The sequence below is a fragment of the Spermophilus citellus genome (genome assembly GCF_964194105.1).
Source record: "Spermophilus citellus genome assembly, chromosome: 8".
Classification (NCBI taxonomy): domain Eukaryota; kingdom Metazoa; phylum Chordata; class Mammalia; order Rodentia; family Sciuridae; genus Spermophilus; species Spermophilus citellus.
The window spans coordinates 33016866-33030714 of record NC_138189.1 but is presented as its reverse complement, the minus strand read 5'-3'; the positions used below and the strand labels follow the sequence as shown (position 1 = coordinate 33030714).

The 13849-nt window shown below is 39.8% G+C and overlaps 1 protein-coding gene across 16 annotated transcripts in view; it reads right to left on the bottom strand.

The window, feature by feature from the left end:
• LIMCH1 (LIM and calponin homology domains 1) overlaps nucleotides 1–13849 on the bottom strand; it is a 320832-nt gene that overhangs the window by 187054 nt on the left and 119929 nt on the right. For all 16 annotated transcript variants that reach the window (XM_081303315.1, XM_081303318.1, XM_081303309.1 and 13 more), the window contains exon 2: nucleotides 8652–8722. In XM_081303315.1, the coding sequence (XP_081159441.1) occupies nucleotides 8652–8722 (71 nt within the window). The remainder of the gene's footprint in view (nucleotides 1–8651; nucleotides 8723–13849) is intronic.

The following is a 13849-nucleotide window of genomic DNA, read 5'->3' as shown; positions in this document are numbered from 1 at the left end:
GAAGCTCGGGAAGAGATGTCAGGACTCATGCCAGAGATGCAAACTTTGTCCCCACCCCCTGGAAGGAAAAGGTCTTAGATCTAGAGAGATAGCCCCTGAGGAAGGACAGGGCTGGAGGCAGGGTTTGATTCTAGGAGAACCCCAGCTGGTTCACCCCAATGCTCCTGCTCAGTCTCAGGGAACCAGGTGCCAAGTTCTTTGGTAGGAGGAACTGTGACTCTGACGGAAAAAAAATACAGACTACTCAAAGACCTGCCTAAAGCTTACTAAAAGTGCTAACATTGACAGCCAGGCTTCCTTCCCAATTTCCAATGTCCCAAAGCAGCAGGCTCAGGGACATGGCTGTGAATACACAGTGACATCAGGGCATCAGCAGAAATAGGGCAGCCCTGGGAGCATCAGCCCACATCCTGCGTAAAGGGAGAAAATGAGTCTGAGAGGGGACTGAGAGGTTGTCACCTAAGGGCTGAGAGAATGGAGAATGGCCTATGAAGGACCAAGCCCATCCCTTAGGAGACGGACTGTTCTCTGGCAGCCCCCAAGGAAGGGGTAATCCGTAGATTTCAGTGGACTCAGCTTTACCTACCCTCCCAGGCTCCACAGAGACATCATAAAGCATGCCGGGCACTCACCCACCTTCTTGACGTTTGGAAGTCCCTATGTTCTGGTTGGGTGTGAGAGTCCCTCGATGGGTGTGGCTCAGCAGTAGAGTGCTTGCCTAGTGCATGCGGGGCCCTGGGTTCAATCCTCAGCACCACATTAAATAAATAAATAAATAAAGGTGTTGACAACTGCAACTAAAAAATAATATTAAAAAAAGAAAGAGTATCCCCTCTTTCCTGCTGGTTTTTAAAACTAGTATAACATAAACTGGGAGCTTAGGGTGGCCAATCCTATCACCACGTGGGAAAAACTTACTCAAAGACAAAACCAACACAGAAGAAAGCCAGGCAAGAGACAGACAATAGATGGATGATAGACAGGTGAGTGGGTAGATGGATGGGTGAATGGATAGGAAGGCAACAGATAGAAGGATAGAGAATGCTCAATGCCACTATTAAGCATAGTATAGAGTTAGACTTGGAGCTCCATGTGTGCATGACTTCTGTGCTTATTCACATGAACCCATCACTGCACTTTCCATTCTTATTTAAGCTGTTGTGAGCTGCATTGATATCACCGGCAGCTACAGAAATTCTCACTAGAAAACTCCAACTCCTCACCTCAAAAAAAAAAAAAAAATCATTGATTTCAACTACTGCTTCAAAACTAAGAATCTCGCTCAATATTCCATAGAGTAGACAAAAGTTCAATCTGTTTTCTGTAATTCAGTAACTGTGTCTTGCCATCAGGGATAAGAGACTTCCCAGGTACCTGCAAACTTAGAGACAAAAAATGCAAGGGAGCCTGCCCCTTCTCTATAATAACCCCTCCACCAGGAATTGAATATCTTTCTGAGAATTACCTCCAAAGAGGGAAGAAAATAGAAAAAAGGAAGAAAAAGAAAAACCAGGAAACCTCTGTCTCTTTGTTGTGTTCTTGCTAACAAGAGGGCACATCCCCATTAAGTCTGTGAGTTCTTGGTTTTACAATTCAAGGGACGCTCCAACGTGAGAAAACCTTTTCTGTCTCCTAAACCAGTGGTGTTACTTTATGTTTCTGAGTAGAAATAGGGTTTTCACACTGCTCTGGTCAAAATGCATGAGATTATAAGACCTAGAAGTTCATTACCTTGAGATTCTTGACAATGAATGTTATAGATAAGATGAAAAAATGATGAGCTGTTAGCAGGCTCTTTCTCATTCACTTAAGTCTACGCTTTCAGAGGGGAAATGATCTTTAATACAAGTAGTAATTTCTAAAAACCTCATCTGTGTAGACCTATCATAAGTCTTTTCTTAAGGGTTAAAGAAAAATCACAAGGACATTAATGGTCCTTCCTGTATAGGGTAAATTCTAACCTCCCTGTGACCTTACCCAGAACCCTCCATTTCCTAAAAGCCTCCTGTCTCTCCAGATCTCCACTGGAAGCCCTTTCCTCCTGGAGGTTGGCCCAGTATTGTTGAATCTGGACGCGCATTGGCCATCGTAGGGCATGTAACTTGGCCAAAGGTGAACACTGAAATAAATCAAGAATTGGAAGATAACCGAAAAAAAAAAAAAATTCAAACATGAACCAACTACTGTATAAACACACAAAAGCTTTTAAAATCTATTCTCTGTGGTGCCGTCTTCGAAATCTTAGAATTTCTGTATTCGATGTGTAAAAGAGACCTGCTATTACCACTTACTTCATTCACTCTCTAGAGAGAGAATGTTTTAATTGAGGACAGCATGAAAAGCAAGGGTGCTAATGGATTTTACACACTGAATACAAAAGACTCCATGACTCCACAGGGATACTCAGAAAGGCAGGAGGGGGAAGGAAAGGCTGAAGAAGACACAAGAATGCCAGCCAAAAAACGTAGAAAGAATAGAAAGAAAGCAACTGGAAAACCACCATTTTGTAACCACTTTTATGGTTTGGATCGGAAATATCCCCCAAAGGCCATGTGCTAAAGTCTTGGTTGCCAGCCTGTGGCATTCATGATGAGGTACTGCTACCTTTGGGAAGTGGGGCCCAGTGGGAGAAAGTAGGTCCCTCGGGGGTGGGCCTCTGAAGGGGATATTTGGCCCCTTTCCCTCCCACACACATGCTTTTTGGCCACCATGAGCTGAGCTGCTTTATGCTACCGTATGTTCTCCCCATGACACCCTGCCTGATCGTGGTCCTAAAAACAGTGGAGCCAAGCAACCACCAACTGAAACCTCTGAAATGAGCCCAAGTAAATCTTTTCTCCTTTAAACTATTTTTCTCAGGTATTTTGTCACAGCAATGGAAAGCTGACTGATAATGACTAATGCAATGATTAATTCAGGAGGTGTTAGCCATGGCCATTAAACCCATTGCATGCAAGATTTTTGGGATATCAAGTTAACTCCACTATCTCAGCATGATTTCACAGATTACACTAGAGAAAGGCTTACATACAATGCATAGATGGGGGACATTCCCTTGTCCAATCATCAATTCTAATCATCGAGCAAACTCCACATGTAGCATGCTAGCACTATGTGTACTCTTGCCGATATGTAACCTGAATCTAATGGTGAGAAAGCAATTTTTTAAAAACCACAAATGTGAGACATTCTACAAAATAACTGATCCAAAATTTGCAAGAGAGTTAATGTTATAAAAGACACCAAAGCCTAGACTAACTGTTCAGAGTTAAGGAAACACAAGAGAAATGACAATCAAATGCAATTTTGATCTTTGATGAGATTAATTTTAAAAAATCAACAGAAAGGACATTTCTGGTGATACTGGTAATATTTAAACCTGGTACAAGACATCAAATATTATTATATAATTGTTAAATAACTGGAATGGTTATGTGGGAGAATGTCTTTGTATTTAGAAGATACATGCTGCTACATTTAGGAACTCAGTTTCATGATGCTTGTATCTTACTTTTAAATGGCTCAGGAAAGAAGAGGCATACATACATAAAAAATGAAACAGGTATGGAAAAATGAGAATAATTAGTACATCTAAGTACAGGATCCATAGATATTCATTATACTCTTCTTGTAATTTTCTGTAACTTTGAAATGATTCAAAATAAAAAGCTGGTGGGGATGGGACTTGTAAAGAAACCCCTGAGCAAATCTTTATTAAAAAGTTATGATTTACCCAAATAGTATTTTGCACTGACCAAACATAATTACTTGATTTTACAAGTCTAAACAATTTATGTCTAAAATTAATTCCACAGTCCTTTTGAGCTGGTCGAGTTTCTCTATAAAGAATAAGACAGTAAACATTTTAGGTTTTGTGAGCTGCATACAGGCTCTTGTTTTGTTCCATTTTGTTTACAATTCTTTAAAACCCAAAAACCACTCCTCACAAGAGAGCCAATATAAAAATAAGCTGAAGACCATAATTTTCCAACCTCTTATCTAGATGAAATTCCATAGAGGTCTATTGAAATAATAAAATCGTGGTCAGGTAAACATGGCAGACTCTCTCCTCTCTGGAATTATTTCGAGACAGTCTGGTCTGGTTACAGGGAGGGGACCAGCTTTCTTTAGGGACCAGCTCTTTGCAACCTACCTTTTCACCCTTAAGTCCTTGAGGACACAGTGCAGTGTCTGATTAAGATTTCTAACAGCATGACACTTGCCACTTGTTTGTAACTCTGTCCTACTTTGACACCAGACCTTTGATTCAGCTCTCAGCAGAGGGTTCACATCATCTGAGCATTTAACTTCCAAAATTTTGACTATACACACTTAGTAAAAATGGCAAAGAAAGAGTGATAAACCAAGAGAAAAGATCACCCACTCATCCAGTTTTTTTTTCTGCCCAGCTGAGACCCCAACCCCTGCACTCCCCTTCACCCCACACTCTAGATTTTAATGCACCAATCCCTCACTCCAAATCTCTTATCCCTCCCATAAAAATCCCAATGCTAGAAACAAGACAGTGGTTAAGAGCCAAAGCTAAGGAATTAAACTACCTGAATTTAAATCTCTCTTACTGTGTAACCTTAGCAAAGTTATTTGATCCTTTGTGCCTCAGTTACATCCTCTGTCAAATGGGCTTAGTAATAGTACCTTATGGGCTAGGAAACAGTACCTTATAATTTCCAGGTTAAAGAAAAGTTATAAGAATAATATAATGAATTCCATATATCCTGTACTTAGAATTATTATTCTAATACTGTAATAGAATGACAGGTAAGTTGTTTGACATCAGGCTGATAAAAGGGAAACCAGATCCTAGACCCCGAAGGCACTCTTCTGTCTGGTGAAAATGAGGAGGTTTTTCTTATACTCACAATCAACTAGGGCATTTTTTGGTAAACAAAGACCTTGGAATCTCTAAAGAGTTGTAAATAAAATTTAGAGTGGATCCAACTCAGACAAACAGGTGATAGTTGGTTAGACAAAAATAAATATTCACCAATACCATACATACATTTGCCAACTGGGGTCATAACCTGGTACAAGTTACCACTGAGCTTCTACTTTGAATAACACAAAGTTAGAAAGTTCCAAACGATTTCTTAAAAAAGAACTACATAGTATAGAAGCCATATTATTTTTTGGGTAATTAATTTAATATTTAATATATTCACATTTTCCTCTGTATTAACTAAACCCACAATATTGATTTTTTTAATTTTATTTTTATCCTAATTTGATATATATGACAGCAGAATGCATTACAACTTATATTACATATATACAGCACATTTTTTTTCACATTTCTGGCTGTATACAAAGTATATTCACACCATTCGTGTCTTCATATATGTACTTAGGGAAATGATGTCCATCTCATTCCACCATCTTTTTTACACCCCTTCCCCTCTCCCCTCTCTCCCCTTTCCCCTATCTAGAGTTCGTCTAATCTTCACATGTAGAAGCCATATTCTAAGAAAAGCTGAACTGCTTAGGTTTTAAAACTTGAAATTGTGAAAACCATGTATATTTTTAAATGGTGCAGCACAGGGGGTAGGTATGAGTTAGAACTGTCTCCCCAGCATCCACAAAACTCTCTGGGTCTGTAGCGTGGCACAGCTGCAGGATTCTCATCTAATCTCCAAAGGCAGGCATTTGAACTCTGCACAGATCCAATGTCTAGGAACTGTCACTTTCCTAAGATTATCCAGGCTGACTTTTTTTGTCTTTTGCCCCTTTCCATAAACCAACTCCACATCTGGAATAGTACAATCCCCCCTTCTTGCTAGACTGGTCTGTGGATACAAGTTCTAGAAAATATACCTGTGAATCTGAGTCCATGAAAGCCCAGTAGTCTCAGCTCAGACAAAATCTCAGCCTAAGAGGGAGAAAACATTCTGCATTCGTGGTTTCTGTTCTCATGGCTCTGTGGGTCCTACACTTAGAAATATATGTGTATCTTGTTTCCCTGGCTCCTGAGTCAGCTTTTCTTCAACTCTGGGTAAGGCTCACACCCCTGGTTTCCTTACCTCAGGATACCCGTGTGGTTCATTGTCCCTTTGCAAACTCTATGCCAGGGCTAAGTCCCCCAGGGGAAGCCAGGACTTGATCCCTGATCCTCACACTGTTTCAGTCGACTTTTCATTGCAGTGACCAAAAGACCTGACAACAACAACTTAGAGGAGGTAAAGTTGATCTTGGCTCATGGTTTCAGAAATTCAGTCTGTAGCTGGCAGACTCCATAGCCCTGGGCCCAAGGTGAGGCAGCACATCACGGCAGAGAAGAGCTGCTGAGTTCGTGACAGACAGGAAACAGAGAGCCCCAGTCAACGGGGTCAACACAAACTCCAAAGGCTGTCCCTAGCGACCTCCTTTCTCCAGCTAAACCCCACCTGCCTACAGGCACCAACCAGTTCATCCATTCAAGTGGATTAATGCACTGATTAGGCCACAGCTCTCGTAATCTAATCATCTGGCCTTTGTACATTCTTGTGCTGTCTCACAAATGAACTTTTGGGAGACACCTCATATCCAAATCATAACAGACTCCAAATACAAGCTTCTCAAATGCAGCAGTGGGCCCAGTCCTCCATGGTTAAAGGACTCAGACACTACCCTGCTTATGTTTGGTTTTGTCCTCCTACCAGAACAAGACAGCAACTTCTGCCCACGTCCTTCATGTCCCTCAGCCTCACCCTCAGGCCATCGATAGTCTAAGCTCTTCATTTACTTAACAAACCCTCTGAGTATTCTAGGTACTTCTGTGTTCTTCTGATCATGGACTTTTTAACTGTGGTCTGCAACTAAAGCTCACCTCTCTACCCCAACCTCCTCCCATTCATGACTGTGAGATCCATCAATAAACAGTGCCTCTGCACACACAGATTCCATCCTCTAACTCAGCATCTTTGGCTGGGAAAGAAACAAACTCTGTGTGTAGATCTGGAGCCTTGTTTTCAGACCAGGCTGCTCTAAATCCAAAGGTGATATTCCTACCTGATGGATGTCCTCATGGAGATACAGTGGAAAGGTGGAGGCCCACAAGGCATATCTGGAGGAAATATTAGGTGAACAAAATGGATGCCAAAGACCCACTTCTACTGAGCTGAGAGCATGATCCAGATAAATGAGATCAGCTCCTGGGGAGTCTGTAATCGTCAGTAGAGTGCTGAGCCCAGTCACTGGAAAGGAAGCTCTAGCATCAAAGAGAAGCACAGGGAGCCTGTCAGCTCGTCGCAGGGACATGCTGAGCCAATTATGACTTATCTGCAGATGAGCTCTGGTTTAGACGTAGTAAGGGACAGAGGTGCGGAGGGAAGTGTATATATGAGCAGAGGGGAGGGACACTACAGGAAGGAGTGTGTGGAAACAGCAATCTGGGGACATCGATTTTTCTTTTAACAAAGAAGGGCAGTGGAGAAGCAGGGGAAAGAATGCTGACATGGGCGATGTTGAACGTTCTGCAAAATAAACATGTGTACAGCCCTGTACCATCTTTTAAAGCATTTATCCACATTCTCCTGTTGAAGTTCACAAAAAGCCTATGAAATAGAGCTGTAAAATTTTCAACACTATTTTGCGGGGAAAATGAGAGGTGAAGTAAAGACTTGAACTTTCAGTTTTCAGGCTTCAAAATCCATGCCTTTTCAACTTTATCAAACAATATTCTGAAAGCCACCAGCATGTGAACCCACTCTATGTAATTCCATTTATAAGGTTCAAGAGAAGGTAAAAGAAAGGCTATGGTGAAATGTATCATAACAGTGGTTGTCCCCCGGGCATTGAGATTCAAGGAGACAAGATGGGAGAAAACTTCCTCTTATATCTTGATTGGGGAACTGGGGTACATGCACATCCATATTTTTCAAAATCCATCAGATTATACATTTAGGAGCACACCATGTTTACTCTAGGGACATTACATCTCAATAAACAAAAATCATCATGCATAGAATCTATTAAATAAATTTAATGTTTTGAAATCTTTATTTGAAGTTTATATCCATATATATTTATAAATATTAAGACTCTAGCCTATCTTGTGTCCAGATCTATATCATAGAAGCCTCTTAATTCTACTGTCATAGCAGTACTCTGACAGAGCCTAGCTTCAAAACATGAAATTTACATACTGCAGTTATTATTCACATTTGAACTTGGCCAATACCACAAGTTAAATATGATAAAAATATCTCCATGAAGTAGGCTCACTGAGGAACGTGACCTGCATGTTTTTGAGATGCTGTAAATACACAGAAGCATGGTTTTCATTGGGGACATGCTGTTTTGTTTAGGACTGACAAGAGAGGGAAAAAATTACTACTTTTGCCACAATGACATTCACACCCTTATATTCACCTGGGCCCCAATTCTCACATTGCAAAACTTGGTAGGAGCTGAGTACCAGCTCCCTATCAACTCTCCTTTCTATGTAGTTTGCAATTGCCACAGTCCCTACCACTCCCCATTGTGCACCAAGACTCCCACACCTACTTTTGTTTCCTGACTAGCCTAGTGATATATATTTTTAAACTATATTCAAGCTGTGAATAAACTAAAAATTAAACACTGAAAATTTCACAAACAAATTGAATAGTATTAGGATGCTTCTTGAATCATACCAATAGAACACAGGCTATACTTACTCGCAGAGAAGGATTCCATTTTCTAGTCCTGTCCGAAAATCTTTATCACCAAAACTTCTGCCAGTTACTTGCTGGAAAAGAAAAAAAGGAAGAGAGAGCATAAATTTTCTTTTTTTATTCAGGTAACTCAAATTTTAAAAAAAAAAATATTCAATAACCTTGAAAAATCAGATAACATTCCAAAAAGAGGGAAAAATCTGTTAAGCCTGAATTTCTTTCCCATATGTAGCTTTGCCCAGATCAGTTAAAATTAAATTTAGAATTTCTCTGGATATCCTGTTCATCCTGGTAAGGATTTGTTTTACTTTTAAGGGTTCAACCATAATAAGTCAAGGTCAGGGCCTCTTTCATCCAGGGATCTGACCCACACACAGTTTCTGGGAAGTACCGCCTGAGGATGAAGTCCCTGTGCACTAAGACATCGGGGAGTTGGTGGAGGAAATAATATAGATCCCTAACCTTGAGACACTAACATAAGACATAAGAGTAAAGCCAACAACCATAAACAGCCTGATATGAAAGAGGGGGAGAAAAGAAGCCAGGAAAGAAAAATTATCTGACAGCAGAGGATGAGATAAAATGGGACTGTCAAAAATACCCTAACAGTTTTTTTGTTTGTTTTTGTGGTGTTGGGGATTGAACCCAGGGCCTTGTGCATGTGAGGAAAGCACTCTTCCAACTGAGCTATATCTAGAGCCCCTTAACAGTTTTTAAAAAGTAATAAATAAATAGCACAGATAGGACAAAATAAATAGATTATAGATTTCAACCTAATCATATCAATAATCACAAATATAACAAACAGAAAGATTATAGGCTTAAATCTAATCATATCAATAATCACATTAAATATAATGGTCTTAACACCCCAAATTAAAAGACAGAGACTGTCAGATTGGCTAAAAAAACAAGACCCAACCATATGCTGCCTACAAATATGTACTTTAAATATAAAGACAAAAATATGTCAAATAAAAGAATGGGATAAGAGATGTCATGCTAACACTAATCACAAGAAAGCTGTAATAATCATATTCATATCAAAGAAAGTTCAGAACAAAGAGAGAAAATCACTTCATAATGATACAGGGCTAGTTGACTGGGAAGACAGCAGTCCTAAATACTCATGCACCTAATAAAAAAGCTTCTAGATACACAAGCCAAAATAGCACTGCCAAGAGCAGACAAATTCAGAATTAGAGTCAGAAATTTAAATATTTGTATTCAAAAGTTGATAAAACATGTAAATAGAAAATTAATAAGGGTATAGAAGACTTGAACAATACCTTTGATCAAATTGACCAAATAGACATTCCTAAAATACTCTACTCTCCAACAGAATACATATTCCCCACCCACCTTGTGGTACTGGGGATTGAACTCAGGGGTACTGTATCCTTGACTACACCCCCAGCCCTTTTTGTTTTGAGACTGTGTCTCCCTAAGTTGCTAAGGCTGGCCTCAAATTTGTTATTCTTCTGCCTTAGCCTCCAGAGTCACTAGGATTTCAGGCATGCACCACTCTTTCTAGACACATGTTTTTCTTAAATTCACAATGAGCATTTATCAAGACAAATGAAATTCTGGGCCAGAAAACAAGTCTCAATACACTTAAAAGCATTTATACAAGGTATGTTACCTCATCACAATAAAACTAAACTCTAAATTAACAACAGAAATATCTCTGGAACATCCCCCAAATATTTTAAAACTAAGTTACACAATTCTAAACATCCCAGTGATCAAAAAAAAATTTTTTTAAACAGAGAATATATGGAAAGATACTGAAACAGTATTTGGGGAAAATGTATAGCCAAAAGAAAAGAAGACATAAATTACCACTATCAAGAATGACAGATGACATCATTACAGATTTTACAAATATTAAAATAGGATATTATAAATAAATTTTGCCATTAAATTAGCCAACTTAGATTAATCTGATAAATTCTTTGACACAAACAACCATAGTTAATGCACTGAAGAAAGAAATAACCTTTCCATAAAATAAATCATCACTAGAAGAATTACCTGGAAAACTGTACCAAACATTTATAGAAGAAATAATATAGTTCTATACAATACTTCCCAATACATTTTATTTGGCCACAAAACCAGACATTATAAGACATACACACACATGCAAAATATATTCCAATGTGTTATTTCTTCATGGTGGGAATTGTGTATGATTTTTATTGTGCTTTTAAAATTTTTCCACATTTTCCTAAAACTTTCCACAATCAATATATATTACTTCGTTCTCAGAAAAAACAAATAAAATAAGTTTTTTCTTAGAGCTGATACAAGAGCAGCGTAAGGAAATCAAATGGTCTCAATTCTCCTTTATAATCCAAAGTTCAAGTTCTATGATAAAACTTCTTCATTACGACTCTACTAGAAGGTCAACTCAATAGCCAATATAATAATAGAATGCCTCAAAAATTATTAACTCCTCTCATTCTTATTTGAGGAAAGATTTTTTTTTTAAAAGTCATTCTTCACAGTTTGCATATATACCACTTTTTCCCAAGATAAAAAAAAATTAAGAAAGATGCCTTTTCAAATAGTAATATTTAAGTACAGACTTTAAACATCTTAGTATTTTCTTTCCAGAGTATTTAGGAGAGAGACACCAGTATTTTGTTAGGATCTTTGTTAGTACTTAATAAGTAATATGTTCCTGAAACTTTTAGCAACAGCAGCAACTTCACCTAGAATGAATGCTAGAAGACAAACTCCTAAATCAGAATCAGCATTCTGAAAGATTCCTATGTGACTCATGTGCACAGTAACTCACAATCACCAACCCAGGATACTGCTGTGGTTTAGATGTTATCCCGCACCGCCCCCCCCCCCCACCAGCCCAGTTTCCTGTGTTGGAGGCTTGGTCCCCAGAGTGGTGGTAATGGAAAGCGATGGGCCCTGTAAGATGTGAGGCCTACTGGAAGTTCCTTTTGTCAAATGGGGGTGGAATAATCCTTAGGGGATCAGTACTGGGAAATGGTTCAGAACCTGTAAAAGGTAGGACCCAGAGGAAGACTGTTAGGGTTTGGATGTGAGGTGTTCCCCAAAAGCTCACGTGTGAGACCATGCAAGAAGGTTTAGAGGAGAAAGGATGGGGATATGGGAACCTTAACCTAATCAGTGAATTAATCCCCTGATGGGATTAACTGGGTGGGAACTGAAGGCAGGTAGGGTGTGGCTGGAGGAGGTGGGTCCCTGGGGTTGTGACATTGGGATATATATTTTATATCTGGAGAGTGGACTCTCTTTTCATGTGTGCGTTCTCTCTCTCTCTCTCCCCCTCCTTCCTGACCATCATGTAAGCTACTTCCCTCCACCACACTCTTCCACCATGCTCTTCAGCCTCACCTGAGTCCTGAGGAATGGAGCCAGTGATCTGTGAACTGAGACCTCTGAGACTGTGAGCCCCCAAATAAACTTTTCCTCCTCTACAATTGTTCTGGTCAGGTCTTCTAGTCCTGCAGTGAAAAAGCTGACTAATGCAAGTAAATTAGGTCATTGGGTGTACCTCCTTGGAAGGGATATGGGACCCCAATCTCTCCCTGGCTTTCTCTTTTGTGATACAACCTTTCACTCCTGCATGTGCTCCTGATATTGCCACTACCATGAGGTGATGCAGTCAAGGAGGAGCCCTCACCAGAGCCTGTGCCATGCTGCTTAGATGTTCAGCATCTAAAACTTGGAGATAAACCTATTTTCTTCATAATGTTAGCCCACCCTGGGTATTTCATTATAGCCATGAAAAATGGCTAAAAATATGATACTAATCAAAGTCAATGGTTCAGACTCACAAAGTAGGGGCCTTCCATTGGTATAGGATTTTGGAAGTTGTGTCTCAACAACATCTTTATAATGTGTTTACAATATCACACATTATATATTCTAATTGTAAAGACTGCTAATTGCTGTTTGTTTAATGATAGCAGAAGTCGTTGCTAGTAACAGCAAAATAACTGCCAAGAGTCAATCACCATTTCCAACAGTCCATTTGCAGGAGAAGTAAAAAATGAGGGCCCAAATCTTCCCTCACCCTCCCACCTGGATGCCCACTGACTGAGGACTCTCAATAACCCTTCAGTCAAGGAACTGGCCAAGCCATCATCTTCTGGACATGATGGGAGTCTTAGCAGAACTCTTGAACAGAACCTGAGGTGTGGGGTGGCCAGGAAGAGAGCCCACGTGCAGAAGCACTGAGGGGCCAGCAGAGGAGAAGCTGCATGAACACCAAGAGCACCCTATCATCTCCCCAAATCCTGCTCTCCCTCTCCACTGCTCCTTGTCCATCTAGTCAGCTCATCCCTGAAACTCCATCCTTCAGACCCAAATCTAAAAGTTGTGCCGATCCCTCTCTTTGACACTCATCATCAACAAATTCTGTTGATTCTCTTTTCAGAACTTAGGCAGAACCTGGCTGCTCCTCTCTGCCTTCACCTCTGCTTTCCCCAAACCACTGTCACCTACACCCAATCTCTTAACTGCTCTCTCTACTTCCCAACTGTGCCTTCCTTTGACCTCAGCCTGGGAGCTAGGGTAACCCTACAAAGTTAGATCAAGCCACCAGTCCACTTGAGACCCCCCAATATTTCCCCACCTCACCTGTAGTAGAGTTCCCCAACAACATAAAAACAAACAAGCACACACACACACACACACACACACACACACACACATGCACACACTATTAGAAATGCATGAATAAAAACTATTAGACACCACCATCATCTTAAAAGTAGGCATATACACATCTTGTCATGCAAGGGGATCTTCAAAAGTACTTATGAGGACACATATGTCATCAGCTATGCCTATGTCCCTTTCAGGAAAGCCCAACATCTGATTTTTTCCTGCTTGATGGTTTAGGATTAATTCATTTTTATTTCTATCCAAAACATTTATTGGAGGAACAAGCAGATAAAAAAAATAGCTGATGAATGGCTAATTTACCAAAATCTTGATGGTTTTCAAAGAAAAACTTTCATCTTCCTTAGCAATTAAACCAAAAAGGCAGAAGCAAAAGACATTATAATGTGTCATCACACGGTTTTATGAGAGCAATTATTGAGGAAGCTCATCTGTATCCAATTTCCTTTTCATAGAGCTCAAAGGTAATTCTGTCCCCAAGTCTGTCCATATCCCTCGATCTGTTTATTCCATTCAAATAACTGAAATAT